The 26,580-nt window shown below is 44.5% G+C and overlaps 1 protein-coding gene and 1 non-coding gene across 2 annotated transcripts; one reads left to right on the top strand and one right to left on the bottom strand.

Moving 5' to 3' along the window:
* Positions 1-386: 386 nt before the first annotated feature.
* On the bottom strand, positions 387-24,715 carry LOC139279778 (glucocorticoid modulatory element-binding protein 1-like). The gene is made up of 9 exons (XM_070898988.1): positions 24,356-24,715; positions 19,480-19,568; positions 12,589-12,710; positions 11,802-11,905; positions 10,375-10,532; positions 8,281-8,406; positions 5,952-6,089; positions 4,341-4,463; positions 387-2,244 (listed from the first exon to the last, which is right to left on the bottom strand). The coding sequence occupies exons 1-9, from the start codon at positions 24,493-24,495 to the stop codon at positions 1,523-1,525; spliced, it is 1,722 nt and encodes a 573-aa protein (XP_070755089.1). The 5' UTR covers positions 24,496-24,715; the 3' UTR covers positions 387-1,522.
* Positions 3,468-3,661, top strand: LOC139280409 (U2 spliceosomal RNA). Its single transcript, XR_011596668.1, has one exon. It is a non-coding gene; the product is annotated as a U2 spliceosomal RNA (small nuclear RNA).
* Positions 24,716-26,580: the final 1,865 nt, after the last annotated feature.

Here is a 26,580-nt window from a genome sequence, read left to right as displayed (position 1 = left end):
AAAAACATATTAACTCGTCATTCATTTCATCGCTGTTTATGGGCAATTGTTTCAAAAGTAATCAAAGGCTGTGAAGCGCTATTTAAATTCAAGTTCTTTCTTTTGTGTGCAAGCCTAGACCCCACAGGCTATTATGACCCTGAACACTAAACAGCTCAGCTTCACCAAACGTCCACATGGGTACACTTTCCAGCTAGTGCTTTCCCTAGCCCAGAGGGTCTGGTTGTAGTGACACCGACTGCAGCCGAGGCTCCGGCCAGCTTATCAGAATTTGAAATCGCTTTTGCCAATGTTAAATTAGGTTTTGAGATCTGTCTGCCAGTAACAAAAATGGCGGCAAGGTAAGGGGGATGATAAAAAAAGTATTTTCAGTCAAGACACAGAAATAAAAGTATTTGAATATTTTCATCACCTTTCTGTCACATGCATTTAATTGTTATACAGGAATGCTATGCATTTTTTGTTGGTTTAGTAAAAAAAATGTACATAGTGTGGATTCATAATAAGAAGCAAATGAAAACAATACAGGCTCACATTAAGAAACTTCTGAAAACATCATTGGAAAGGAGACACACTGAAGCTGCCCTTACACAAATGAGGCTTGTTCAAATTTTGGCAAGGATATGCAAGAGGGTTACACTTAAGAGTAAAAATACAAGTACACAGCAGGCTCCGCCAGCATCTGATGAGACAACAGGTTAACGTTTTACAAGTAAATCCTTTTTTTGTAAGTTGAAGAGAGGCCCCAAAGATGCAGACTCCCCCATTTTCATTTTTCAGATGCTGACGGATCTGCTGTGTGTTTCCAGCAATTTACTTCAGATCTACAGCATCTGCGGCTGTTTGCTTTCTAACCTGTTACACTTGTAGTGATTGACTCCTCAAACTCACCCCAAGTACCCAACGCACCATTGCCTCTGTGGCCTTTTTCTTCAGTCAGTTTTGTCACCAAACTGTTAACGATCATTAAAATGGTTTGCTTTGCTTCATGCGGCAAGAGCACCCCATCTCTTCCAGGTAAAGGAATCAAAATTGGATGCTACATTCAGACTAGGCTTAAGTAAAACTAAACCAACCCATTCTGGTGTTGGAATTGTCAGTGGTGGCTGATTTGTGGCAGTCAATTGGAAGCATGTGGGGAGGGCATTTAACCTTATATTCAATTACATCAGTGAACTCGAGCTTGCATCCTCTTTACAAGTTGTTCTGGGAAGGGGAGGGAGACAGACAATGCGAGATCACTAAAGTCAAGATGCTAACATGCTACCCAAACACCACTTCGTTGATAGCAGCTTGCAAAACAAGGCAAACTGGAGCGAATCCTGATCCACGGTTGGGAGTCCAGCTGAATAGTCGGGACACAGCACAAAGAACGCATCATAATATTGCATTCCTGCCTTTAAAAAAAAAATACTCGTGTTGAGATTCATACCTTTTACACATAACTACATTTTGGTAACAGTACATTCAGATACAGCCAAGCAAGAACTTCAATAGCTCAAGTGTTTTTTCGTTTCTTTAATTAATTTTCCTCATTTCTCTCGTCCTGCTGTTCCTCCTGGGTCACAACTTCGATGGCTTGTATCTGGGTTTCGTTGTCCGTGTCGGGCACCTTATCGTCACACTCCACTTCCGCCGCACCGTCTGGGTCAGAGTCCATCTCTGGCCCAGGGTGAATCTCGATCACAGTCTGCGATTCCTCTGTCGAATGGTCAATGCTGTGGCTTTGAACGACAGAGGCCAGGCCCGAGTCCACAGTGACCAGCTCCACGGGGCCCATGTTCATGCTGGCCATGGTCGTGATGGCGTTGCTGTCTTGAATGGCGGCCGTGCTTAGCAGGGCGAGGCTGGAGGCGGGATGAATGGTGACCGTGTCGGAGGCAGTCGTCTTGGGCGCGGTGACCACAGCGGCATACCGGGTGAAGATCTGGGACCCGCCCGACAGCGTGTGGACAGTGACGGGGCTGGACTGCTGGCCAATGGCCATGGGCATGGTTGTGACGTTGGCGACAGAAAAGTTTGTTCCCATCGGAGCGATGGCGATAGGCGAGATGACGGTGAACTGGGGCTGTTGGAGCGGTGTGGTCGGGGTCAGGATGGTAGCCGAGGCGGGTCTCTGGAGCCGGGGGCGCTTGTTGGGTTTGGGAGTAGCGATCGGCATCAGTACCACGTTTTGCAGAGTTTGGCTTTTCAGTTTCTGCTCCTTGGCTCGTCTCCTCTGCTCCTCCAGCTGACGTTCCAGTTCTGTTGTTGGGAAGAAAGAGGGTTAGAAACGGGGATTTAAAAAAAATCTGTGCATTGTTCAATATCTAACTTTAACATTACGTTGGCAATTGGGTATGTCCTTATTATACTCTGTGCTCAGTACATGTGGAATTAGAAGGAATGAAAAAAGGAATCAATATGAGAGAACCGTTACATAGTGTGTGTAATACCAATCAATACTGAATGGATCATTCAAGGAGGACAATGCAAGGAAAGGAGAGCTACTTCAAAAATAAAATACTCCCCTGATCTATGTAACCATATACAAATGTAACCAGTAGAAAGCATTTATTTTCACCATACTCATCTCTTTCCCCTCTTCCCAACCGCTTCAGAGTCCCTTGCCTCGCCCCTCTATATCTCTGCAACCTCCTCCAGGCCTATAACTTTCCGAGATCTCTGCGCTCCTCAAATTCTGGCCTCTTGCGCTCCCCTAATTTTAATCGCTCCACCATTGGTGGCCCTGCCTTAAGCTGCCTAGGCCTTAAGCTCTGGAATTCCCTCCCTAAACCTCACCGCCTCTCGAACTCTCTTTCCTTTAAGACGTTCCTTAAAACCTATCTCTTTGACCAAGCTTTTGGTTGCCTGCCCCAATATCTCATGTGGCTCGGAGTCAAATTTCATTGGATAACGCTCCTGTGAAGTGCCTTGGGATGTTTTACTATGTTAAAGGCGCTATATAAATACATGTGGTGCACCATGAAGATGTTGTGTCAACAGTTACTAAGATGTCAGAAATTCTACAAAGAAACTCCAAAATCATCAGCCAGGATCCAGTTGGATGCCAAATGGAAGATGCAGAGCTGGTGACGACTGGATATGCAACTATCAAAGTGCAGGCGCTCTCCTGTCAAAATTCCTTAACGTGATTTTTGAGTATTGCACTGAGTTTTAGAGACTGGGGCGGAAAAGTTTTATTATTAACAACAGACTTCAACATAGAGTTCTGGAGATCAACGGTATGGGACAGGGGTTTACTAACAAATAAACCCCCTACACAGCTCCCTTATTTCTACGATAGATGCTACATTTTGTGGGTCTTTGATACCATTGGGATGAAGGAGCTAGACAGTTGCCCTTTGGAGCACAGCTGATGGGAGGGCGACTGGTCTCTCTACATATTGTATAGGGTCAAAGTATCTTTAGTCAGAAGCAGCAAACAGTACATGACCTGAAGGCAGCAGGTTTCCCTCAGTAAGAGGAACTCTCGGCCTTTTGGCTAAGATCATGCGTAACTGACCTGACAGGGGAGTAACCATGACCCCAAAGTGGTTCTCCCTGGATCAGGAAGGTGGTTCTCCTATGCTTTTTGGAAATAGGAGGTGGGTGGGGTGGATTGACCCATCCACCTCCACGGAGGTATGTGGGGTTGCTGACCCATCCACCTCCATGGCACGAACCTGGTATTGCAGTACTTCCAGGAACGGTGCAGTGGCTCTCGGCCTTTTGGCTAAGAGCATTGGCGCAGAGTGATCCTTGATGTGTGCAAGGTGACTTCTGGCGTTTGTGATTTGACACAACTATTTTTTTTTAAATTCGTAGCCAATCTTTCCAATTCTTTGTCAAATCACAAACGCCAGAGGTCACCTTGCACACATCAAGGATCACTCTGCGCCAATGCTCTTAGCCAAAAGGTCGAGAGCCACTGCACCGTTCCTGGAAGTACTGCAATACCAGGTTCGTGCCATGGAGGTGGATGGGTCAGGCCCCCCACACACCTCTGTGGAGGTGGATGGGTCAATCCACCCCACCCATTTTCCTGTGCACCTGGAGTAATAAAAATGACTGATACTGACTTAATTACGAGAGTCTGGAGCCAAAGGCTAACTTTAATTGGCAATATACTTCAGTGACTGGGTTAATTGATTGGTGAGGATTGATTTGTGGGGAGGGGCTAAGTGGTGACCAGGTGCTCCCCTGGAGGGAGAGCCATCCCCTGGTCGCCCTCACGGACATCTTGCAGCAGATCTCACAGATGCCCGAGAGCAGGTGGTGTATACTTGCCCTTTTGCCCCCAGAGCAAGTGTCCCGACCAATTGTTACCTTCACTGGGCCGGGGGGCGGAGCCAACTTACCCGCAAGGTCACTGTGAATCTGTTCCTGGCTTTGATCGGTCTGACTCTTCCTGTTGTCCAAAACCTTCTTCACAGTCTCCAGGAGGCCAAAAGTGTGTGCCATGTTGTTCAGAACTGCAGCATCTGAAATCAAATCACAAACACCGCTTTAATCCAGAATAGGGATCACTGGTTATTAAAAACCTCACATAATCCATCAGCCTGCATCTCCACCCAACTATCTCTTCTTCTAAAGGCATCGACTGTTGCTGGGATAGTCCTGCAGTAGCTGGCAACCATCCAGTGCCTCAGGCAAGTGCCCATCCTTCATATGCAAAACACTGTCAATAGGTTACTCAATAATAGGTTATCACAGTTACACCTGATATCTTCACCAGATATTCATACATACCAGCAGGGAACACTGGTAGTGATAGGTAGGAACAGGAATTCTGGCCGTCTTCCACACACCACCCCCTGCCCCCCCCACCCAGAGTGCCACAACTACAGCTCCATCATTAATGAACTCAATATAGGAGCGGGGATCAAACCTGCAATATTTCTGGACACAATGCTCCACATTACATCAGACAATGGATTTCATAATGTAGCCTATCCAATAGATCTAATTTCAAAATGGGGAAAAAATTCAGGCAGTGACTCCATAATTATGGATGTTAGTTTTCTTTTCATTTGATCCTGGGATGTGGGCATTCAGCCACAACTGGGAAGGAAATAGAAAACTGCTAACAAAATTACAAGTCACTGACATTTCGATAGCACCTTTCACGTACAAAATGTTCCAAGGCGCTTCATCGAGGTATGGGGAAACGCGACATCAAGCCAGGGGAGAGATTTAGGGAGGTGGCCAAAAGTTTGGTCAAAGAAATGTGTTTTAAGGAGGATTGTAAAGGAGGAAAAGAGGAGGATGGGGTTAAGGAGAGAATTGCAGAGGCTGGGGCCTAGGCAGATGATGGTACAGCACCAGTGGTGAGGTGAAGGTAGGAGGGGAAGCACTGGAGGTGAAAGTTAAAGAACTGGAGTGTTCGGGGAGGGAGGGGTAATTATCCCTTCAATTATTTTTGGGTGCGCAGTTTTACCATTCAAATATGGTGACCGGCCTGTGCGGGACCTCCAGACAATTGCACAGCCGCACAGATTAACGGGAACATTGAAGGGGGATTGGTAGGGCTGTAGAAGGTTAGAGATGTGGGAGGGAAGCCAGAAAGGAATTAAAGGCGAGGACAAAGTTTTAAATGAGGCATTGGAGACTCCGGGAGTCAATGTAGGTCAGCGAAGATGTTGGGTGAGCTGGAGTTGTCGGATGGGATATGACCCGCAGGGTTTTACTGAAGTTTACGAAGGGCGGAGGATGGGAGTCCAGCAAAGAGAGCATTGGAGTAATCTATCTGGAGTTAAGAAAGAGAATTAACTTCTATCTATTAGAAATGTGGATTTAGTAAATTGGATGGTGGATTGGCTCCCTGTCGGTCCTTTCAGCCCGTAGTGCCTGCAGGATTCCCCCAAGTGAAAGGTTACACGCAGGCACTGGGCTGGAAGTCACCTTCACAGAAATGCCATTCGACAGTCAGCACCAGAGTACACGGTGCAGCAAAATGTTTCTCCACCTACCTGTGATCTGTAGCGGTGTCTGACCCATCCTCTGCTGAACACCTGCCAGCATCTCCATCAACTCCTTCTGAATGTTGGTGACAACCTCCCCCAGTAAACCCACGTCTGCTATTCCTTTCCAGAAGGCCAAGGTGTCCTCTGCAGCAAGAAATAAAACCACTCCAGAAATCTGATATTCTATTTGCACCACTAAGGTTCAGAGTATTTTAGAAACCTACGTTGACAATAGCTGTGAAACATAAAAATCAACCTCCACTTCCTCCGAAACAGGTTGTTATAACCTAATCTTCGGTGTCGTATTATCACCACTGGTTGCTACTCTTCTGTTTCAATGTTTGTCCCTCTTAAGTCCAGGAGTGTTCAATCCAACTGCAGCATCCCTACTACCACCCCTTCCCAGGAATCTGTTGGATCACAACACACCAGTGATTGAAGCCAAAACCTTCCTGGGCTGGGTGGATCACTGAGCCATCAGTTTTAATCACTGTTTCTACTCTTTTCAACCTTGTGGAGATACCCTTGAAAAGGCGATACTTGCAGGACTATAGGGGAAAAAGCAAGGTGGAGTGGGTCTAATTGGCTAGCGCTTTCAAACAACTGACACAGGCACAGCATGCCAAATGGCCTCCTTCTGTGCTGTATGATTCTTTGGTGTTACCTACACTGTGAGCCTTGGTCCTCCTAGTTTTCTCAACGCTTGTCCACTAAAAGTGCATTTTTCATAATTTCAAATTTAAACATCTGTGAACAATGACATGATTATGATCACTCTCTCTGTCTGCTCTCGTTTGATCATAGCTGGTGGTTGATATCTATCAGTTGCTTTGTGTTTCCAGCAGCACTGTCAATCAGAGGTGCAGAAAACGGACAACAAAATTCCCTTAAATAGAATATCCATTTATACAGTGCCCTTCGGGACCTCAGGACTCGCTAAAGCACTTCACAGCCAAATAATTACTTTTGAAGTGCAGTCACAGGCCAGAAAGTGGAAGACTGCATTACTGCCCTGTGGGGGACGAACTCAGTGCTGAGACCATGCACAGCACTGCTAGACCGACCAATTCCATGTTCCCTTCCACTCCAATACTCCCCCAAGTAGCTGTTCCTCACATGCAAGTCAAAACAGCGAGTGTTGCTGAGCTATTCCACCAAAGAAAGTGCCACAGTTGAACCTGCCCCCACATGTGCATGTACCAGCGGGGATGACTGTGGGACAGGGATCCCTGGCTGTAGAAATTACCAACATTAAATATATAAAAATCTTGGTGGTCTTTAAAGTGCTAAGCTATTTTTGATCATTGTGTTGATCATTCAATGGCCATTACTATCTAAGAAAATGATATATCTAGCACACACAGACATCACTCTGTTGCAAAACAATCTTAAATCGCTGCTGGGTGTTTGAGCTGTAGCCTGAAACAGAGGAGCACATTCCAATCTGCACAGTTCCCTTAACAATTAAACTGTTACCAGAGCCCGTCTTTAGACTTTGTGGCCTTAAAGCGACATAGCTCCACCTTCACTGAATAATACATTGTGCGCATATTGTTTAACACCTCTGTCCTTTTAAGACAACACATCATCCAATTTACCATGGAAAATCCATTAATACCGGTCAAGAATCAAACACTCAGCCACGCTTTCTCCTTCAGGGAAATATTTTGATTCTCCTTTTTCAATCATCAGTGCTCAACCATATGCCCATTCTTCATATGCAATTCTACACAGTGGTTTTGGCAGGCTATTGAACCTCAGAAGACATCACAGAAACCTGGTGTTATCTTCATCAGAAGTCCATATGGCATGAAATATGCATCCTTACATGCACTTTTCAGGCGGAGCCGAGTTGATTTGACCACTCCCTACTCGAGGCAAACTTCAGCCAGGATCAGCACAGTCTGGGGACAGAACCCAAGACCTTGCTGGTCTGTATAACTCAGTAACTCCCTAACAGCACTGAGGGAGTAGCTTCACCCCACGGACTGCAGCGATTCAAGGTGGCAGCTGATCACCACCTTCTCAAGGGATGGGCAATAAATGCTGGCCATACCAACAACGTCCATGAACAATTTTTTTTTTTTTTTTTTTTAAAAAGTACTGCACTGGGGCAGCACATTTAATTGCCACCGCATCATGGAGTTACAGTATTTTATAACTAGCAAAATATGTTCAATGATTTTTTGTGCCAACAGTTTTAATTAAAAAAAAATCCTTTTCACTCCTCCTGTGCAGGCTGCACAGGCAGTGGTCCTTGAAGTCAGCTAGAACTGTAGCACTCAGAGGTTTCAGTCTGAATGTAGCTCAAAACAGAGAGGCCCACTGAACTCACCAGAGATCTCTTCGCCGTCTTTCCTGTTTAGATCCTCTGTAGTAACTGCAACTGTGGTCATAGCTGGACTCCACTCAATGCACTCGTCAGTATTGTCTTCAGACACAGTCATGTGGACCCCATTGCCTGCAAAATGAACACAGTCTTCAGACTGTAGCTAGACTTTTGTTGTTTTGTCAGAGCAGACTAAATCTCTCTCCTCTCACCTACGTCACAGCACCATTCTTCGCCAACTACCAACTTGGAAGCAATCCCATATACAAAAATGAGGGGCAGGAAAAGACTAGCTGCTATGTGAAGCCTGCCCCGCTCATGATTCCTGGAGCATCACAAAAAGACACTTCCAACCTCCCTCTCATCCAATCAAATGAACCCAGAAAAAATCTCAGGAAAATTCCTTGCCAAACCTCTCAGGTAATACATACGTTAAATGTTAATCCACTTACCTTCTATATGATGGAATCTCTGCCCCAGGCAGGAACTGGTCTAGCTCCCTCTCGAAGGCCTGCAGAGAGTCAGCACCCACCACACCAACCGGCAATGCAATCCAGAGGCTCACTACTCTCTAGGAAAAAGGAGAACTGCCTAACATCTAACCTATTCCTACTTTTGTGCAGTTTAAGTGCATGTCCTCTGGTCCGCCCTAATCTATCAAACGGAAATGATCCATCAATGGACACGCCGTCCAGCCCTTTCATTATTTGTTATGCTTCTAGAAATAATCTAGTTCACAAAGCACTTTAGAAGCAAGAGTTCTGTATCACTGAGCCCGGAGGCCTGATGCCTAATCGAGCAGTACAAAGCTTGGCTGACAGTTGCCCAGAGACTATGCACTGGTTCATCAAGGCTCCAATTATTACAGTGACTAGGGATCCTTTTATAACACAGCAGGAGACCTGATCAATGCACTTTACAGGCAACGCTCGTTTGGAACAGGAAATTCGGGGATATTCCATCTCTTTTTAATAGGGCCACCCTAAAGCGCTCTGCTTTTTTGACAAGCAAAGGCCAAAGAATGAACGGGGTGGGGTCACTGAGCCACAAATCGCTGTGATTAAAAAAAAACAGCAGCCCTTCAGTAATTCTTGGGACACACATTCCAGCCCCCAAGACGTGCTCAGTGCACCAGACTCTTGCGCATCAGGAGTGACAAATATTTAAATGCATTGACCTCAAATTATGATGGGAGGTCGGCTCAGTGAAGGCACAGGCACGTGCAACACCCGAGGAGCTGCGATCATAGCTGCTTTGTGCTGGGACACTACAGTCGGCCCTATTGTGCAAGATGCACAACATCCGGTTGCCCTAGAGGCTCGCCATTCGCATCTTCAAACTGCCTTGCAGTGGCAAGTTTTGCACACACACTCCCACCCCAGTCGGCTGTCTGCAAATATTCATTCTCGCTATGTGGGCGGCGCTGGCAAGGCCGGCCTTAATTACCCATCTCTAGTTGCCCTTGTCTGCTTTACTAGGCCACTTCGGAGGCCAGTTAAGAGTCAACCATGCTGATGTGGGACTAGAGTCACATATAGGCCAGGCAAGGACAGCGGGCTTCCTTCTCTAAAAGGACAGTATTGAACCAGTTGGATTTGGAACGACAATCCAACAGCTTCATGGCTACTTTTACTGATTTCCAGATTTTTTTAAAAAACGGAATTCAAATTCTCAAATTACCATGGTGGGGTTCGTTCTGTGGATCATTAGTCCAGTAACAGAACCACTACATTACACTGTATGGGAGAGAGATAAAGAAAAACAGCAAATGCCAGAAATCTGAAATGCTGCAAATACACAAGTCAGTATTCCAAGAGGGTTTTCGGTGAAGGATCTCACCTGAAACATTGACCAAACTTTTTATCCCTTTCAGAGGCATTTTCTGTCCCAATCTATGCAGCCTGCAGTCATATCATGCTCAAATAAAAAGAGAAAACACACAGCAGGCCATTGGCGCATAGCACAGCCCCCTGCAGTTCTGGTGAATGCAGCATTTCCGAAATCGCAACCAATTCTTATCTCCCCACTGATGCACCCCCGCTGCCACTTCACATCACCACAAACAGCCCTCTCCCTCCACCTCTGTGCTATTGTACTCACCGTCTATGGAGGTAGAGGTCTGTATCACATTGCTCTGCTGGCTGGGAACCGGCGCCCTGGCACTGCTGATTAGAAGGTCGAACTTAGTGCTGCGGCAGGTGTTGGTGCAAACTTTATCGTGCTGATAGAAGTCCAACTGCCCAGAATCCATCATCTTCCTGCAAATAAGTGCATCCAGAGACAACCCTTTAGAGCAGTGGTACACATATTACAGCTCGGGGCCATGTGCAGCCCACCATCCCATAACCTACGGTGCTTGCAGACTGGAAGGAGCATGTGCCTCTGGGCTTCCAGTTACAGGCTACCCTGCTGTGGGATTTTGGTTGTGCTGGGATTCACTATTGTTCCCGATCTTTTTTTCCAAGAAAGGAAAGGGCGGTGGAAGTGATTCAATAGTAACTTTCAAAAGGGAGTTGTATAATTACTTGAAGGGGCAAAATTTGCAGGGCTATGGGGAAAGAGCAGGGGAGTGGGACTAATTGGATAGCTCTTTCAAAGAGCCGGCACAGACAGGATGGGCGATATGATTCTATGACAATCGGAGCCTGGGCTATCCCAGCTTCTACACATTAAATGGAAAGGTTATATTAAATAGAACTATATAATGGGGAGAGGGGTTTAAAGAAAGGATTTGCATTTATATAGCACCTTTCACGACCATAGGACGTCCCAAAGCGCTTTACAGCCAATGAAGTACTTTTGAAGTGTAGTCACCATTGTAATGCAAGAAACATGGCAGCCAATTTGCACACAGCAAGCTCCCACAATCAGCAATGAGATAACGACCAGATAATCTATTTTTTAGTGTTGGTTAAGGGATAAAGATTGGTCCCAGGGATAACTCCCCTACTCTTCTTTGAATAGTGCCATGGGATCTTTTACGTCCACTGAGGGCACAAATGGGGCCTTGGTTTAACGTCTCATCTGAAACACGGGACCTCCAACAGTGTAGCGCTCCCTCAGTACTGCACTGGAGTGTCAGTCTAGATTATGTGCTCAGGTAGGAGTTGCGGAGAGCAGGGCCCATATGATTATAAACTCTGCCACCAACGGTGAGGTGAATGAAGGGAAACCTCAGCTCATAATCAGCTCACAGAGCAGGAATCCAATCTGCAACGCTCCTGGGCTATGAGGTTCAGTAACTCATTAGAGATGGGGCAATAGACGAAAAGGATAGGTCGAGGGTATTTTTTTTTATTGTAGGGAGGTGATGACAATGGTTGAAGGGGAGCAGAAACAGGGCCAGGAGCGGTAGATGAGTGATCAGAAGTTGATGGCGTGGGGCTCAAGGGAGCTGGTTCTCAGGGCAGAGAAGCATAAGTGAAAATGAACAAAACCAAGGACTCAGACAGCATACTCCTGCATTCAAGATTACATAAGTGAAGGGGGTCAACAAAAAACAGCAATACTGGAGTAACAATACCAACCTCAACATTATGCCTCCTATTCGAATTGCTCGCTTCCAGTCTTTCAGTGTAGATTTCCCCGCAAGGTGTACAAACTGTTTTGGGCTTATGAGCTGTTCATTAAACTGAAAAAGGAAAATCAGAAGAAAGAATTCAATCAAAACTGGAAATACTGGCACCTTTGGTGACACACTATGAGGGAAAGAGGTGTCTGCATCAGTACCCGTAGACTGCGCACGCACACACATGGAAACACGCAAGCATACAGCATACACACACACACAGAAACTCGCACATATGTGCTCACACACGGAAACGGGCGCGCGCGCTCACACACGGAAACGCGCGTGGAGCTCAAGCACCTTCAGAGCAAGTGTTGAAAGTGAGGCACTGATCCATGTTGGGGTATGGGTCTGTGGCTGTCTGTAGCTCTCCATACCCTGCAAAAGGGGTCGTTTGCCATTCGTGAATCGCAACAGTATCAGGCTATTCAACCTTTAGAGGTCACACAGCTGAATCATATTTCACACACACAGAGCAGTATAAAGGTCACTGGATTAATGACCATATGTAGCAGCCCTGGATGGTTTCCTCCCCACCTCCTGAGCCCAGAGGGACTTAGACCAATTGCAGTATCTCTGTTGCTATCCCATTTGAGATTTGCCAACTCCACACTGTTCGGAAATCAAACGCGGGACTTTCCTGATTTATACAACTCAACAAGATATCGAGCAGCACATTTATCAGATATCAGAAATATCAGAATAGTTACAGCTAGAACATTTATACATTTATATCTCAATCATACCTTTACACATTTCACGTTAATACCCGGGCAAACAAACTTCTTCCACAGTAGAATGGCTTTGCTTTCCCCACAAGTAATAGGGTAAGCAATTTCAACCTCCTCGTTGATCTCATTGCAGATATCTGAAATTTTAAAAATACACATTTATATACTGCACATTTCACTGAGCTCTACAAACAATTATCACAATTTTTTTTTTTAAAAAGGGAGAAACTGAAAAAAACTTTGCGGAGATTGTGCTGGAATAAATAGGTCTGGTCAGGTGGAAACCATTGCAAAAAGAATCTGCCCTTTCCGATCCGTTTAGAGTAGAACAACCTGATTGCAGTTCTTCCAGCAGTGGTCAGATAAAAATATATAAAAAAATATATATATAGTTATATCATATAATATATATATATATTATAGAGAGAGAGAGAGAGAGAGAGAGAGATGTAGATTGATATGTAGATAGATATATAGGCCCCAAGTTTCCACACGCGGCAAAACAGGCGCCCCTCCGAGCTGGGCGCCCGTTTTCCACGCCGAAAACGGCGCCTGAAAAAAAAACGCGCTATTCTCGAGCGCTTTGTAGCTCGATGTCAGCTTGGCGCGGCGCCCAGGGGGCGGAGCCTACCACTCGTGCCGATTTTGTAAGTAGGAGGGGACGGGTACCATTTAAATGAGTTTTTTCGTGCCGGCAACCCTGCGCGTGCGCGTAGGAGCATTCGCGCACGCGCAGTGTGAAGGAAACATTGGCACTCGGCCATTTTTGTAGTTCATTTGTAGCTGTTCAATTTTTAACATTTTTTAATAAAACCACATTGCCCTTCCATGATCAACACGGAGGCTTCTTGCAGCAGTGAGAAGGCTGCAGGAAGCCTCAGAAGTTGAGGCAGCCGTTTCCCAACGGGCCCGACCGACGGCAGGGGGTCCTCCCCCCCACCCCCCGCCGTCGGGAATGGCTGCCTCAACTTCTGAGGCTTCCTGCAGCCTTCTCCCTGCCTCCCCCCCGCTGCCGTCGGTCGGGCCCTCAATGCCTCCCCCCCGCTGCCGTTGGGAACGGCTGCTGCCGTCGGTCGGGCCCTCACTGCTTCGCCTCCCCTCCCCTGCCGTCGGGAACGGCTGCTGCTGTCGGTCGGGCCCTCACTGCCTCCCCCCCCACCCCCCCCTGCCGTTGGTCAGGCCCTCACTGCCTCTCCCCATCCCCACCCCCGTCGGGAATGGCTGCCTCAACTTGAGGCTTCCTGCAGCCTTCTCCCTGCCTGAAAGGCCTGCCTGAAGCACTTTCACACAGGTAGGAACATGGTTTATTTAATCTTTTCTTTGCTTATAAATTTTTATTCAGGTTGGAATTATTTGTATAATATTTGTATAAGTATAACTAAGGATTTATTGTAGAATGTAATGACTTCCCTTCCCCCACCTCGATCCGGGCGCCTAATTTTTTAATGTTTAGACAAGGTTTTTTCAGGCCTACAAAAATCTTCACTTGCTCCATTCTAAGTTAGTTTGGAGTACGTTTTCACTGTGGAAACTTTCAAATCAGGCGCCAGTGGCCGGACACGCCCCCTTTTGAAAAAAAAATTCTGTTCAAAAGTGAAACTGTTCTACATGACTAGAACTGCAGAAAACTTAAATGTAGAGAATTGCGATTTCTAAGATACTCCGTTCTCCACCAGTTGCTCCTAAAAATCAGGAGCAAATCATGTGGAAACTTGGGGCCATAGTGCCTTTAACTTAGTAAAATGCCCAAAGCGCTTCACAGGGGCGTTATCAAACAAAATTTGACACCGAGCCACATAAGAAGGTATTAGGACAGGTGACCTGAAGCTTATTCAAAGAGATAGGTTTTAAGGAGTGACGTAAAGGTTTGAGAAGGAATTTCAGACCTTAGGGCCTAGACAGCTGAAAGCACGGCTGCCTATGATGGAGCGATGAAAATCAAGGACGTGCAAGAAAAAGAGACTTGCATTTATATAGTGCCTTTCACGACCACCGGACGTTGCAAAGCTCTTTACAGCTCATTAAGTACATTTGGAGTGTAGTCGCTGTTGTAATGTGGGAAAGGCGGCAGCCAACTTGCGCACAGCAATCTCCCACAAACAGCAATGTAATAATGACCAGATAATTGGTTATGTTGATTAGAGGGATAAATATTGGCCAAAACATCGGGGATAACTCCCCAGCGCTTCTTCGAAATAGTGCCATTGGATCTTTTATGTCCACCCGAGAGGGCAGATGTCGGTTTAATGTCTCATCCGAAAGACGGCACCTCCGACAGTGCAGCACTTCCTCAGCACTGCACTGGAGTGTCAGCCTGGATTTATGTGCTCAAGTTCCTGGAGTGGGACTTGAACCCACAACCTTCTGACTCAGGCGAGTGCGCTACACACTGACCCACAGCCGAGGCCAGAATTGGAGGAGATCAGGGATATCAGAGGGTTGTTGGGCTGGAGGAGGTGCAGAGGGTGATAGTTTAGAGCATTATTAGTAAAGGCCTGAGTCATGGGATTTTGCACAAGGGGCGAGAAGCAGGAATAAAATAAATGGCACCCAGAGTAAGCGTGAGGCACTCCCAGATACAGCATGGGTTAGCTGTAGAGCAAAGCTCCTTCTACACTGCCTCCATCAAACACACAAAGGCTTAGCCACAGCACAGGTTAGGTATATGATCTACTGGTTTCTATGATACTAGAGTACCAGTGACAGCTTGGTTTCCCACACTCGACATCCTGTGATCTCTGAGTGAGATTACAGTTTAGTGATGTGGACTGTCATCCAACCGAGTTGAAACCGTCTCAAAATCATTTTACACAAGGTCTTCATGGCTGAACAGTGATGATTCTCATCCCATCAGTCTGGTCTGAATTTGAAACGAGGTACTGGACATTGTCCATGCATATCTTAAGGATTTCTTGAAAGTTAAACTTTGCCAGAAGCAGTTGACAGCTGCCAGCACATAACCAGCACTGCAGAAAGGAGGGTTTGAATGGGCACAGTTTAAAATAACGGTTTGCTCCAACACTATTATTAGAATAAAAACTGAAAACACTGGAAATACTCAGCAGGTCAGGCAGCAGCTGTGGAAAGAACACAGAGTTAACGTTTCAGGTTGATAACCTTTCATTAGAACGTGGCTGGAAAAGGTAATGCAAGATTAGGTTGCTCTGAACTTGTGGTTAGCCAGTCAACTCCAGATAACTGCATGCCCGAGCCAAGTACTGGTTTCCAAATGTACCAAGTCACTTCTCAGAATCAAACCAGTCACTTCAGATTGTCAATCAATTATTGCATTTATGTAACAAATATTCTTACTCAGAAGAGTCCAACTTCCCCTGGAGACAGAGGTACTTGTCAGAAATGCTCAACATTAGCTGCCCCCGAATGGCTCAATCAGTAAATGCACCACCCAGTTTGGTACTTAGCCACACAGATTGGGAAGGGAGCAGGTTCAATGCCCAATCTGTGTCACCTTAGCTTAGCTGGTGGAGGCAGAGATTCGATGGGCCTCAACAAGCCAGTGTGCTCCCTGCTGATCACTATCCAGTGACTCCCTGCTGGAAAGTGCGAAATTCAGTCTCACCTGCGATGTACTCCATGGTTGGAATAGCCCCAACACAAAATCTGCATTTATAAAGCAACTCTAATGTAGTTTTTAAAAAGTCCCAAGATGCTTCACAGGAATGTCAGCAGACAAATATGACACCGAGCTACATAAAGGAGATATTTAGGACAGGCGACGAAAAGCTTAGCCAACACTCACTGTCCATAATTGTACATAAAGAATGGACATTTCAGCAAGGCAACTTCGGACATCCAGGAACTGTGGAACTTGTACCCCATCCAAGGTCAGTGCTTTCAAGAAAGCAGTGGAGAAAATTAATGGGAAAAAAAACAATGTTGTAAATGTGGTCCTATTTACAAATGCATTTTGCACTAGGTTAAAATGAAATACCGTTCAATTTCCCCATGCCATTTCTGCCACATGTACTCCCCATCACTCAGCAGAGGGGAGGACCAGGCATCCCATGCCCAGACAGCTATCTACGCTGCTCCCTTGCTCTCCACTGTCCTAACAATTTCACCCTTTATTCTCCTCGTGGGGGAAGGGACACTTTAACACAGCACTTAAGTAAAACAACCCACCCAGGACCTTGCAGCAAGCCAGTCTAAAGGGCTGCAGTTATCGCCTTTGCTGATTGGATATAAATTTCATCTACAAGCTTTAAAGTGACATTAACCACTGCAGGAGGTGCAGATAGTAATCACACCTACAAGATTAAAGGAACCAAGCACCAGAAGTTCAGAGCCATTCCAACCCAGAGGGGCTCGGGTTAACAAACACCTTTGCATTATATTCTTGCACCGCATGGCAGATACAAAAAGTTAATTCTCTTTTCTTGTCCAATTCCCGCTCATTAATCAGACTCGTATTCTAAAATTTTCCACCAGTGTTCCTTTCCAAGACTGTAGTACAGTGTAATGTGAAACACATACTTGTGGTACCTTGCTGGGTTACTGTGCCACAGGCAACAGACGCCCTCTGATACATGTTGTGAGTTTAGAGAGGGAGTGTTAGCAGGCTAGCCTACCATTGGGGCACAACAAACTGGCCCAAAGGCCATACACATACTTTCTGGTTGGAATTATTGAACGGTGATGAGCAGCGAGAACCCTGTCTGATTTTGCCTCTCTAACCTATGGGTGCCAAGACCCAACAGTAGTACCTTTACTAAACTCTCTGGCTGGAATCAGCAGAGATTGGGGATCAAACCCAGGGCCTTCAATGTGACTCAGTTCTACATTGGACAGTAATTTTACTAACCGGGCCATCGAGAGATGAGGTGTGCATTTTAAAAGTTGCAAACGTGCTTTCAGTGAGTAAGGAGTTCAAGGGAGCGTATCAAGAGCTTTAAATAAAACCAAATCAAATCAAAAACCAAGATTCACTTTAACCCTTCTAGTGGCCCAATGAAGATACAGACTGCAGGCAATACCCAACCCTGGGCGGGCAACTGGAGTTGAGGTAGGTCAGCCCTGATTTTACTGGATGGCGAAGCAAGCTCGAGGGGCTGTATGCAATTTTCCCTTTTAGCTGCGTAGCCGTGCAGCATTGCAGTTCCGGTGCAGCGGGCTCATCGGCTTTTAAATAGGAAAAAGCACACATGCGTGCTATTTTGAATGGGCCATGCACCCAAAAAGAATTGAAGGGAACATTGGCCAGATGTTAGCACTGTTGCCCTATCGGTGAATAGATCCTAAATCAGAACACCAAGATCTGTCAGTATCAGCCACTTTAGATACATACAGATTAACAGGATGATATATTCGAACTTTGAATGCACCAACAAGGTTCCACTGGATCCACCTAAGCAGCCCACAAGGACAAGTAAGGCTGGACATTCCAGACCTGAACTCTGTGCCTTAACTTCAGCACAAAGAGTACCAGGTGCCAACACTGTCTGGAAGAGAAAACCCACAGGCAACAGCAACGGGGTGTGACGCACCACTCCTGGTATTCCCGACAGAGAATCTGCATTGATTGCAGCTGAGAGACAGGGCCTGTTCTTCCTTCCCTGTTCCACCTCCTGAAGGCATTGGCTCATGCCGGGGTACATTTCCACAGACACCATCCGCCCTCCATTATCCCGCCCAAATGACCCATTCTTCTTGAGTGTTGGCAGGCTATCATTTCCATCAGAGCCAAGCTTGATCCTGTCCGCACAAGATACACTTTCCAGCAAGGGTCATTGTACAGCAATCACAAAAGGAGAACCATGGCTGATTTCCGCCCCCCCCACCCCATCTTTCCTTAGCCCATGGGGCTTTGAGCACAACCAAACAGCCCGAACTGCAGATCAACTAACCACACAAAATAGAATTGTTACCTAGCAGTTAAAGTCTGGTTTAACTGAGAGTCGCATTGTGGCGTATTGGTTTGGTCCTGATCTTGTAAAGGACTGGACTGGGCAACCCAACACTTCTCTCCAACACTGCAAATGTCTGAGAAAAAGCAGCTCAACTTCATACAGTCTACTGGTTTGCACCAACAACTTGCATTTATATAGCTCCTTTCAATGTAGGGAAACGTCCCACATCAGACAAGAGTCCCAGGGTAAAGATTATCTCTGGAACTTACCAAAAAAAGGGTTGGGATATTCTTTCACTGGAGATAGACTCTGTTGAGTTCACTTGAAGTAGGAAAGTCAGAAGAAACATGTAATTTGACAAATAAATGTCATCTTACTGTTGTTGGTGCCTCTAATAAAAGGTCTAAAAAAAATGTAAATACATTTTCAACTCAAACCAATCTCTAAATGCCCCTAATTTATTCAGTGATGTCAGGATAATGATGTGGTGATGGGAAACAAGTATGACAAGTGCTTTTATTAGCAACTCACCAAACCCACGTTCACAATCAGCTAAAGTTTCAAAGAAAGCCACACTAATGGTACATAGTCCGCATTATTTTAGCGAGTTTTGCAGGAAACTCACTCATTGCCTCATAAGAGACATTTAGATTAATAAAGTTTATTTGCATTAAAGTGTCTTTTGAGATTAGAATAATTGAAAAGCCAGTACTGCACCAGCACATAGGGCTGAATGGCCCCCCCATTGTGCTGCAAGTTCTATGATTCCCCTACTTTCCCTGCTCTTTAATGCGCAGTCTACATGTTTGACTTCCTCTCTCGTACATGTACACAATGTGTTTAAGTTTATATGTCGCTTTAAAAAATGGCTGAAATCATAAACTGTAACATCAAACATTTAGCAGGCACAACCCTTGTTAACACCTTTACCTCATATTTGTCGATGTTCGACTAGATGTGAAAACCGTAAAGCAAACAAAAAACACACAGCGGTATTCAATGTCTCTACGTTACCCATACACACAGTCCGATCTCTTACCTTCCCCATCCGCTAGCTTCTGTAAAGTGTGAGTCTCCACGGTCATGACCGAAGCATTGCAGTTCGATTCTGCGCCATCTTCACACATGCTATTGGAATAATTTCAAATGCAGTTCAGTGCAAGGTATAGGGATCAACAACTGCACAAAGATAAATGGAAAATAACCCAGTCAAAACAAGATACAGTGATGCCACTGGGGATTCAGTGAAACACACTGACTGAGCGTGATATAGTGGGCACTTCCTGTAACAGTCACATGTACTTCCTGCAACACTTTCCCCAACACATACCCTCATTGCTGTAAACATCTCCTCCAACTCCCCGTGAGCAATGGATGTATTACACACACACCTAGAGTGGAAAAAGATCCAACAATTTTGGATCCTATCCACCCAAACCTGGGGCTGTGTCTGGAGAAGCATTTTGAGCTACGTAGAACTAGTGTGTACAGTTCTGCTGGAAATCATGGAACCAATGTAAGGTGATGAGTTACAAGAAGCGCATTGGCACATTATAAGAAAGAAATGCTTGCGTTTATATAGCGTCTCAGCACATTGTGTATAGCACTGTGAGAAATTTTAACAATGAATTACTTTTGGCTGCACTCACTGTTATGCAGAAGGAACCTTGGCTGGAGCACCAAGAAAATGGCCTGTTCTTCTTTGAAACAGTGCCACGAGATCTTTAATGTCTCAACAGTTGAGACCACAGTTTCATGTCTGATCCAAAGTATGACGTTGTACTGCACTCTAGTGTCAACCTAGATTATGAGCTCAAGTCCTGGTGGAAGACTCCAATTTACAGCCTTCTGACAGACTCTGCTGCGATGGAGACAAGCTAACACACACACACACACTGTACACATTTAACGGTGATTTCCGCCCCCATAGCATGTCAACAAACTTTAGATGCCAAATGACACTCTGACCCTCAGTACTTTAAAGGAGCTGGTTGATTTTCAAGTGTTGTTTAAAGCAATCCCCTGAAATGCTCCCCTCTCTACCCCTGTAGGCTCTGAGTTTTGCTGTGATGCAAAGTACCTCATCCAAGTGCTTACTTTTCATACTTGCCAAGAGCTTTAGCAAGTTATTGGACCAATGGGAGAGAGCATCGTAGCTCAGCCCGATCCCACCCCCTTTTCCCACATCCATGCTCACTTACTTTCCAGCACTGGGTAATGGACGGTGACCAGAAGCAAGGCCCAGAGGTGCTGCAGTTTTTCCACCTCCACCTGATCAACTAAATCAGCACAGAGTAGGAATTGAGCCTGGAGACTCTCTGATCTCTGTACTGCAATAGACTTGGGCTAAATGATTAAGCAGGATATGGGATTAATACTAGACTGCATTGTAACGTCACAGCCTCAAAGTTTAATCTGGAGATATCGTTCACCTTCCTTTCTGCTGCCATTTCAGATAATAGCCTGTTAAGATGCCGGGTACTGATGGGTAGAAGGCAACAAAATTCCACCTCCACGTATTTAGATTTAAGTGGAGACATAACGGTATCTCGCTGGACTAGCGAAAAATGTGGATCACCAATAGTGTAAGGGCCATGCAGGTCCCCTGCTTTATATCAGAGAGCCCTCTCAATGGAAGCAGTAACATACACTTGCCTTCAATGTAAAAGTACCTCTGGTGCAGCCATTCACCTGCATTCCCAATGTCACATGTCCGCTGTTCTTTTGTACATTCACAGCCAACCCCGCACCAGGCAGGGGATACCCAGGAGCACTGTAACTACCCAGCTGCCCACCCCTTTTCATACAAATGACTCAGATGGGGTCGAGGACCCCACAGAGCCACACTTTGGCGACAGAAGCTCGCTGCCAGGAATCTCAGGCCCTTATTATACGTTGGTTAAAAATGGATTCTGGGCCAGAGTCACCCACCACCAATCACCTGTTAATTCTACATCATTTGAGACTTGTCGTTCTTTTTAAAAATATATTTTCACACTTGAGCAAACATTCGCCAGAAACAAAGATGTCGGAAATGAGTTCCAACCAAAAGATGTGTATAAATCAAAATGATTTAAAAAATGTATATCTGAGGCAGAGACCATAACATCAAACAACAGGAAATAGGATAACTGTTTGAAAAGGAATAAAAAAGGATGGGGGGGGGGGGGGGGGGGCGGGGAGGAGATTAGGAAATGGAAATAGATAGCTCCAATTGAAGAGCCAGCACCAAGATGGGCACAAGGGACTGAATGTCCTCCTTCTGTGCTGTCATTTGTACGATTCTTTAAGCAGACCATGGTGTCACAATAATTCTGTATCGCAACAACACAAGGCGCAAAAAATAACAGCATGATGCAGACATAGGCACTGTGGGTAACTGAAGCATCCGAGGGACTTATCAATGTTCCCTGTAAGCTGCTAGGATGCGCAGCTCTCTGAACATAAGAAGTAGGAGTAGGAGTCGGCCATTTGGCTCCTCAAACCTGCTCCACCATTTAATAAGATCATGGCTGATCTGATCTTGGGCTCAGTTTCACTTCCCTGCCCGCTCCCCATAACCCTTCACTCCCTTATCGTTCAAAAATCTGTCTATCTGCACCATAAATATATCCCAAAGCTCTCTGAGACAGAGAATTCCACAGATTTATGACCCTCAGAGAAGAAGTTCCTCCTCATCTCAGTTCTAAATGGGCGATCCCTTATTCTTAAACTAGGCCCCCTAGTTCTAGATTCCCCCACGAGTGGAAACATTCTCTCTGCATCTACCTTGTCGAGCCCCCTCATTATCTTAAATATCTCGTTAAGATCACCACTCATTCTTTTAAACTCCAATGAGTATAGGCTTAATCTGCTCAACCTTTCTTCATAAATCAATCGCTTCATCTCAGGAATCAACCTAGTGAACCTTCTCTGAACTGCCCCCAATGCAAGTATATCCCTCGTTATCACACAGCCGAGGACCAGCTTTTCCAATAGTAAATTGCACGCAAGACTGTGAATGGGCTGCGCAGCCCCTTAAAGAGGCCGCGCTTCCAAAAACAATTTAGGGGGAGCATCGCTTACGATGTACTTTATTTAAATAGATAGAAAAGAACTAGCACTCTTATGGCACCCTTCATGATCTCAGGCTGCCCCAAAACACTGTTACAGCCAATTAAGTACTTTTTTTGAAGTGTAGTCACTGTTGTAATGTAGGGAACGCGGCAACCAATTTGCGCACAAACAGCAATGAGATATTGACCAGCTAATCTGTTTTTTTGTGATTTTGATTGAAGGATAAACATTGGGCATAACGCCCCTGCACGTCTTCCAATAGTGCCATGAGATTTTATACGTCCACCTGAGGGGGCAGGCGGGACCTCGGTTTAACATCTCATCTGAAAGACGGCACCTCTGACAGTGCAGCACTGGGAGTGTCAGGCTGAATTTTGCGCTCAAGTTTCTGGAGTGGGACCCGAACCCGTAGCTTTATGAAATATAATTTTTCAAAAGTAAAATGAATTAGTAATTTTTTTGTCTGTGCAAGATTTAATTTCAAATTTTATTTTAATCATGTTTAACCTCATTAAATTCCTACTTGTAGCAATTTTAACAATTTGCCTTTTAGATATTTTAGCATTTAATTTCAGATGATTTGTATTTTGCAATTTAATATATGTATTTACTCATGTATAATGTTTCCCATTTAATGAATATATTTGAGTTTTTAAATGTAATCTATTTATCCTGTTTATTTTTAATAATTTGAATTTACACCATTTCAGTTTATATTTAAATGTAATTAATGTTTGATATTAAACTTTTATAATGCAATGCATTTATTTACATTAAAAATACATATTGCATTTACTGTATAGTTGATGTTTCATTTTTAAATTTTACATGTTTTTATTTTTATGATTTATTACATAGAATTTACAGCACAACTGGTCTATATTATGCTCCACATGACCCTGCTCCCACCCTATCAGCATCTCCTTTATTCTTTTCTCCCTCATGTACTTATCTAGTTTCCCCTTAAATGCATCTGTGCTAAATCGCCACAAGCACTCTATGTGGTAGCAAGTTCCACATTCTCACCACTCTCTGGGTAAAGAAGTTTCTCCTGAATTCCTTATTGAATTTATCAGTGACTATCTTGTATTTATGGATCCTAGTTTTGGACTTACCCCACAAGTGGAAACATATTCTCTGCATTTAATTTCTATGCATTACACCATATATTATTTACAATTTATATATATTTACACTGTTCAATTTTATATTCATCATTGTTTAATGCTTAAAATGTAATGTCTTTTAATTTTATGTATTTATTATGTAATGCATTTATAATTATGCATATTTTAATGTATTAACAGGTTTGTTTTACCATAAACTGTATTTAATGTAATGTTTATATTTTGGTGTATTTAGTTTAGTTTATATATCTGAACATATTTAAAGTTTAAAATGTATTCATTGTATAATGTATTCAGATTAGATTAAAAATGTCTTTATAGTTTAATGTTTATATTTTAATATATTCAGCTTAATATCTATAGTCTCATGTATTGTTTTAATATTTTAATGTCTTTATAGTTTAATATTTGAATATATTGAGTTTATTTTAATGTTTAGTTCGTTTTAATGTATTTAGTTTATTGCTTATAGTTTAACGTAGTTTCATATTTTAACATTTACTATTTTAATGAGTTTATTTTATTTGAATGTATTATTTTAATTTATTGAGTTTAATATTTTAATGTATTTAGAGTTTATTATATTTTAATGTATCTAGTTTATATTTAATGTATTGAGTTAGTTTGAATGTGATTGTGCAGCGCCTGGTGTTGCTGCTCCCCCAGGCTACTAGCCAGGCCGTGCTGGGGATGTATGAAGCCGGCCGGCCTGCCTCCCTCCCCGCTCCTTACCCGTGCTGGACCGGCTGCAGCTGCAGGATGACTTGGGTCTTGCTCTCCTCCGAGCTCTCGCCTTCCAGGCTCGCGGCTTCGGCCGTCACCACCACCACATCCCCGACAGGCACCGCGTTCACCTCGGCCGCGCTCGCCATTTTTCCTTTACCCCCGTCTCCCTCACTGTCTCTCGCTCCGAACGATCTCCTGCCGCCGCCTCCGAGCGAGCCTGCGGGGCCCAGAGGCCCACTCGCGGGCGTCCGTCCGCCGCTAACAACCGACAAATCGCCGAGGCCCCGCGGTCGCTGCTTTGGCGTTTTCCGTCACCAACGTCTCCCTGCCAGCGCCGGCACCGCGGAACGTCAGCACGTTGAGCGGGAGGAGCGTCGGCGGGCTGCGTCACCAACACGAGATTCGCGCCGTCTTCTGGTCAATCAGAATTGTGACTACTCTGTATGCCGCCATCTTTCATACTGGCAAGACGTTACAATTGCAATTATTAATTTGCATGAAAAAAGAAACGAAATACATTAAAATATAAATATTAAACTAAATACATTAAAATAAAATAAACACATAAAGATAAACTCAATACGTTAAAATATTAAATTATAAATACATTAAAGAAGAAAGAAAGACTTGGATTTATATGGCGTCTTTCACGACTACCGGACGTCTGAGAGTGCTTTACAGCCAATTAAGTATTCTTGGAGTGCAGTCACTGTTGTAATGTGGGAAACACAGCAGCCAATTTGCGCACAAAGCAAGCTCCCACAAACAGCAAAGTGATAATGACCAGATAATCTTTTTTTGTTATGTTGATTGCGGGATAAATATTGGCCCGGACACTGGGGATAACTCCCCTGCTCTTTTTCGAAATAGTGCCATGGGATCTTTTATGTCCACCTGAGAGAGCAGACCGAGCCTCGGTTTAATATCTCATCTGAAAGCCAGCACCTCTGACAGTGCAGTGCTCCCTCAGCACTGTACTGGAGTGTCAGCCTAGATTTTAAATAACTAAATACATTAAAATATTAAACTAAATACATAGTACCTTTCACAACCTTAGGACATCAGGACGTCCAAAAGCACATGAAGTACTTTTTTGAAGTGTAGTAATATAGGAAACTTAAGAACATAAGAACTAGCAGCAGGAATATGCCATTTGGCCCTTCGAGCCTGCTCTGCTATTTAATAAGATCATGGCTGATTTGATCATGGACTCAGCTCCACTTCCCTGCCCGCTCTCCATAGCCCTTTATTCCCTTATCGCTCAAAAATCTGTTTATCTCCACCTTAAATGTATTCAATGACCCAGCTCTCTGGGGCAGAGAATTCCATAGATTTACAACCCTCTTAAGAGAAGAAATTCCTCCTGGTCTCAGTTTTAAATGGCGGCCCCTTATTCTGAGACTATGTCCCCTAGTTTTAGTTTTCCCTATGAGTGAAAATATCCCCTCTGCATCCACCTTGTTGAGCCCCCTCATTATCTTATAAGTTTCAATAAGATCACCTCTCATTCTTCTGAACTCCAATGAGTATAGGCCCAACATACTCAACCTATCTTCATAAGTCAACCCCCTCATCTCCAGAATCAACACAGCAGCCAATTTATGCACAGCAAGCTCCCACAAACAGCAATGTGACAATGACCATATAATCAGTTTTTTCAGTTGATTGAGGAATAAATATTGGCCAAGATACCAGGGATAGCTCACCTGCTCTTCTTCAAAACAGTGAGATAGGATCTTTTACATCCACCAGAGAGAGCAGACAGTTTAATGTCTCATCCGAAAGACAGGACCTCCAACAATGCAGCACCCCCCTTCAGTATTGCACTGATGTCATGGCTTTCTCGCCCTGACTGATTCAATGTCCAAGGTACCACACTCTAATCTGGGCCACCTGTGTCAGCCTGGATTTTTATGCTAAAGTTTTTGGAGTGCAACTTGAACCCACAGCCTTCATGACTCAGAAGCGAGAGTATTACTAACCGAGCAATGACTGTCACCAATAAGGAGCAAGGGCCTCTAAACATTCTTCATCTATATCTTTTATCTATTGTTGGCTGCATTAAGGGAAATTATATGTGATGTGTTAAATGAATATGCATATATTTCAGCATATTAGAGTTGTTGTTGAATTGGAAAACCTGGCTTTTATCTGGAGTTTCTGAAATAGAATCCAGACACCAGAAGTCTGGTTTTTAAAACAGAAGTCAATTTATTTCTACTTTGATCCCG

The sequence above is a fragment of the Pristiophorus japonicus genome, chromosome 14, assembly GCF_044704955.1.
Source record: "Pristiophorus japonicus isolate sPriJap1 chromosome 14, sPriJap1.hap1, whole genome shotgun sequence".
Taxonomy (NCBI): domain Eukaryota; kingdom Metazoa; phylum Chordata; class Chondrichthyes; family Pristiophoridae; genus Pristiophorus; species Pristiophorus japonicus.
The sequence above is the reverse complement of the archived record's forward strand: the minus strand, read 5'-3'. Positions and strand labels throughout refer to the sequence as shown.

Excerpts from the sequence above, each read along its gene's own strand:
- LOC139279778 (XM_070898988.1), bottom strand. The coding sequence starts at position 24,495 with ATGGCGAGCGCGGCCGAGGTGAACGCGGTGCCTGTCGGGGATGTGGTG. Across the intron at positions 10,533-11,801 it reads ATAGGAGGCATAATGTTGAG|GAAGATGATGGATTCTGGGC; the intron begins GTTGGTATTGTT and ends ACTTATTTGCAG. Across the intron at positions 2,245-4,340 it reads GATTCACAGTGACCTTGCGG|AACTGGAACGTCAGCTGGAG; the intron begins GTAAGTTGGCTC and ends TCCCAACAACAG.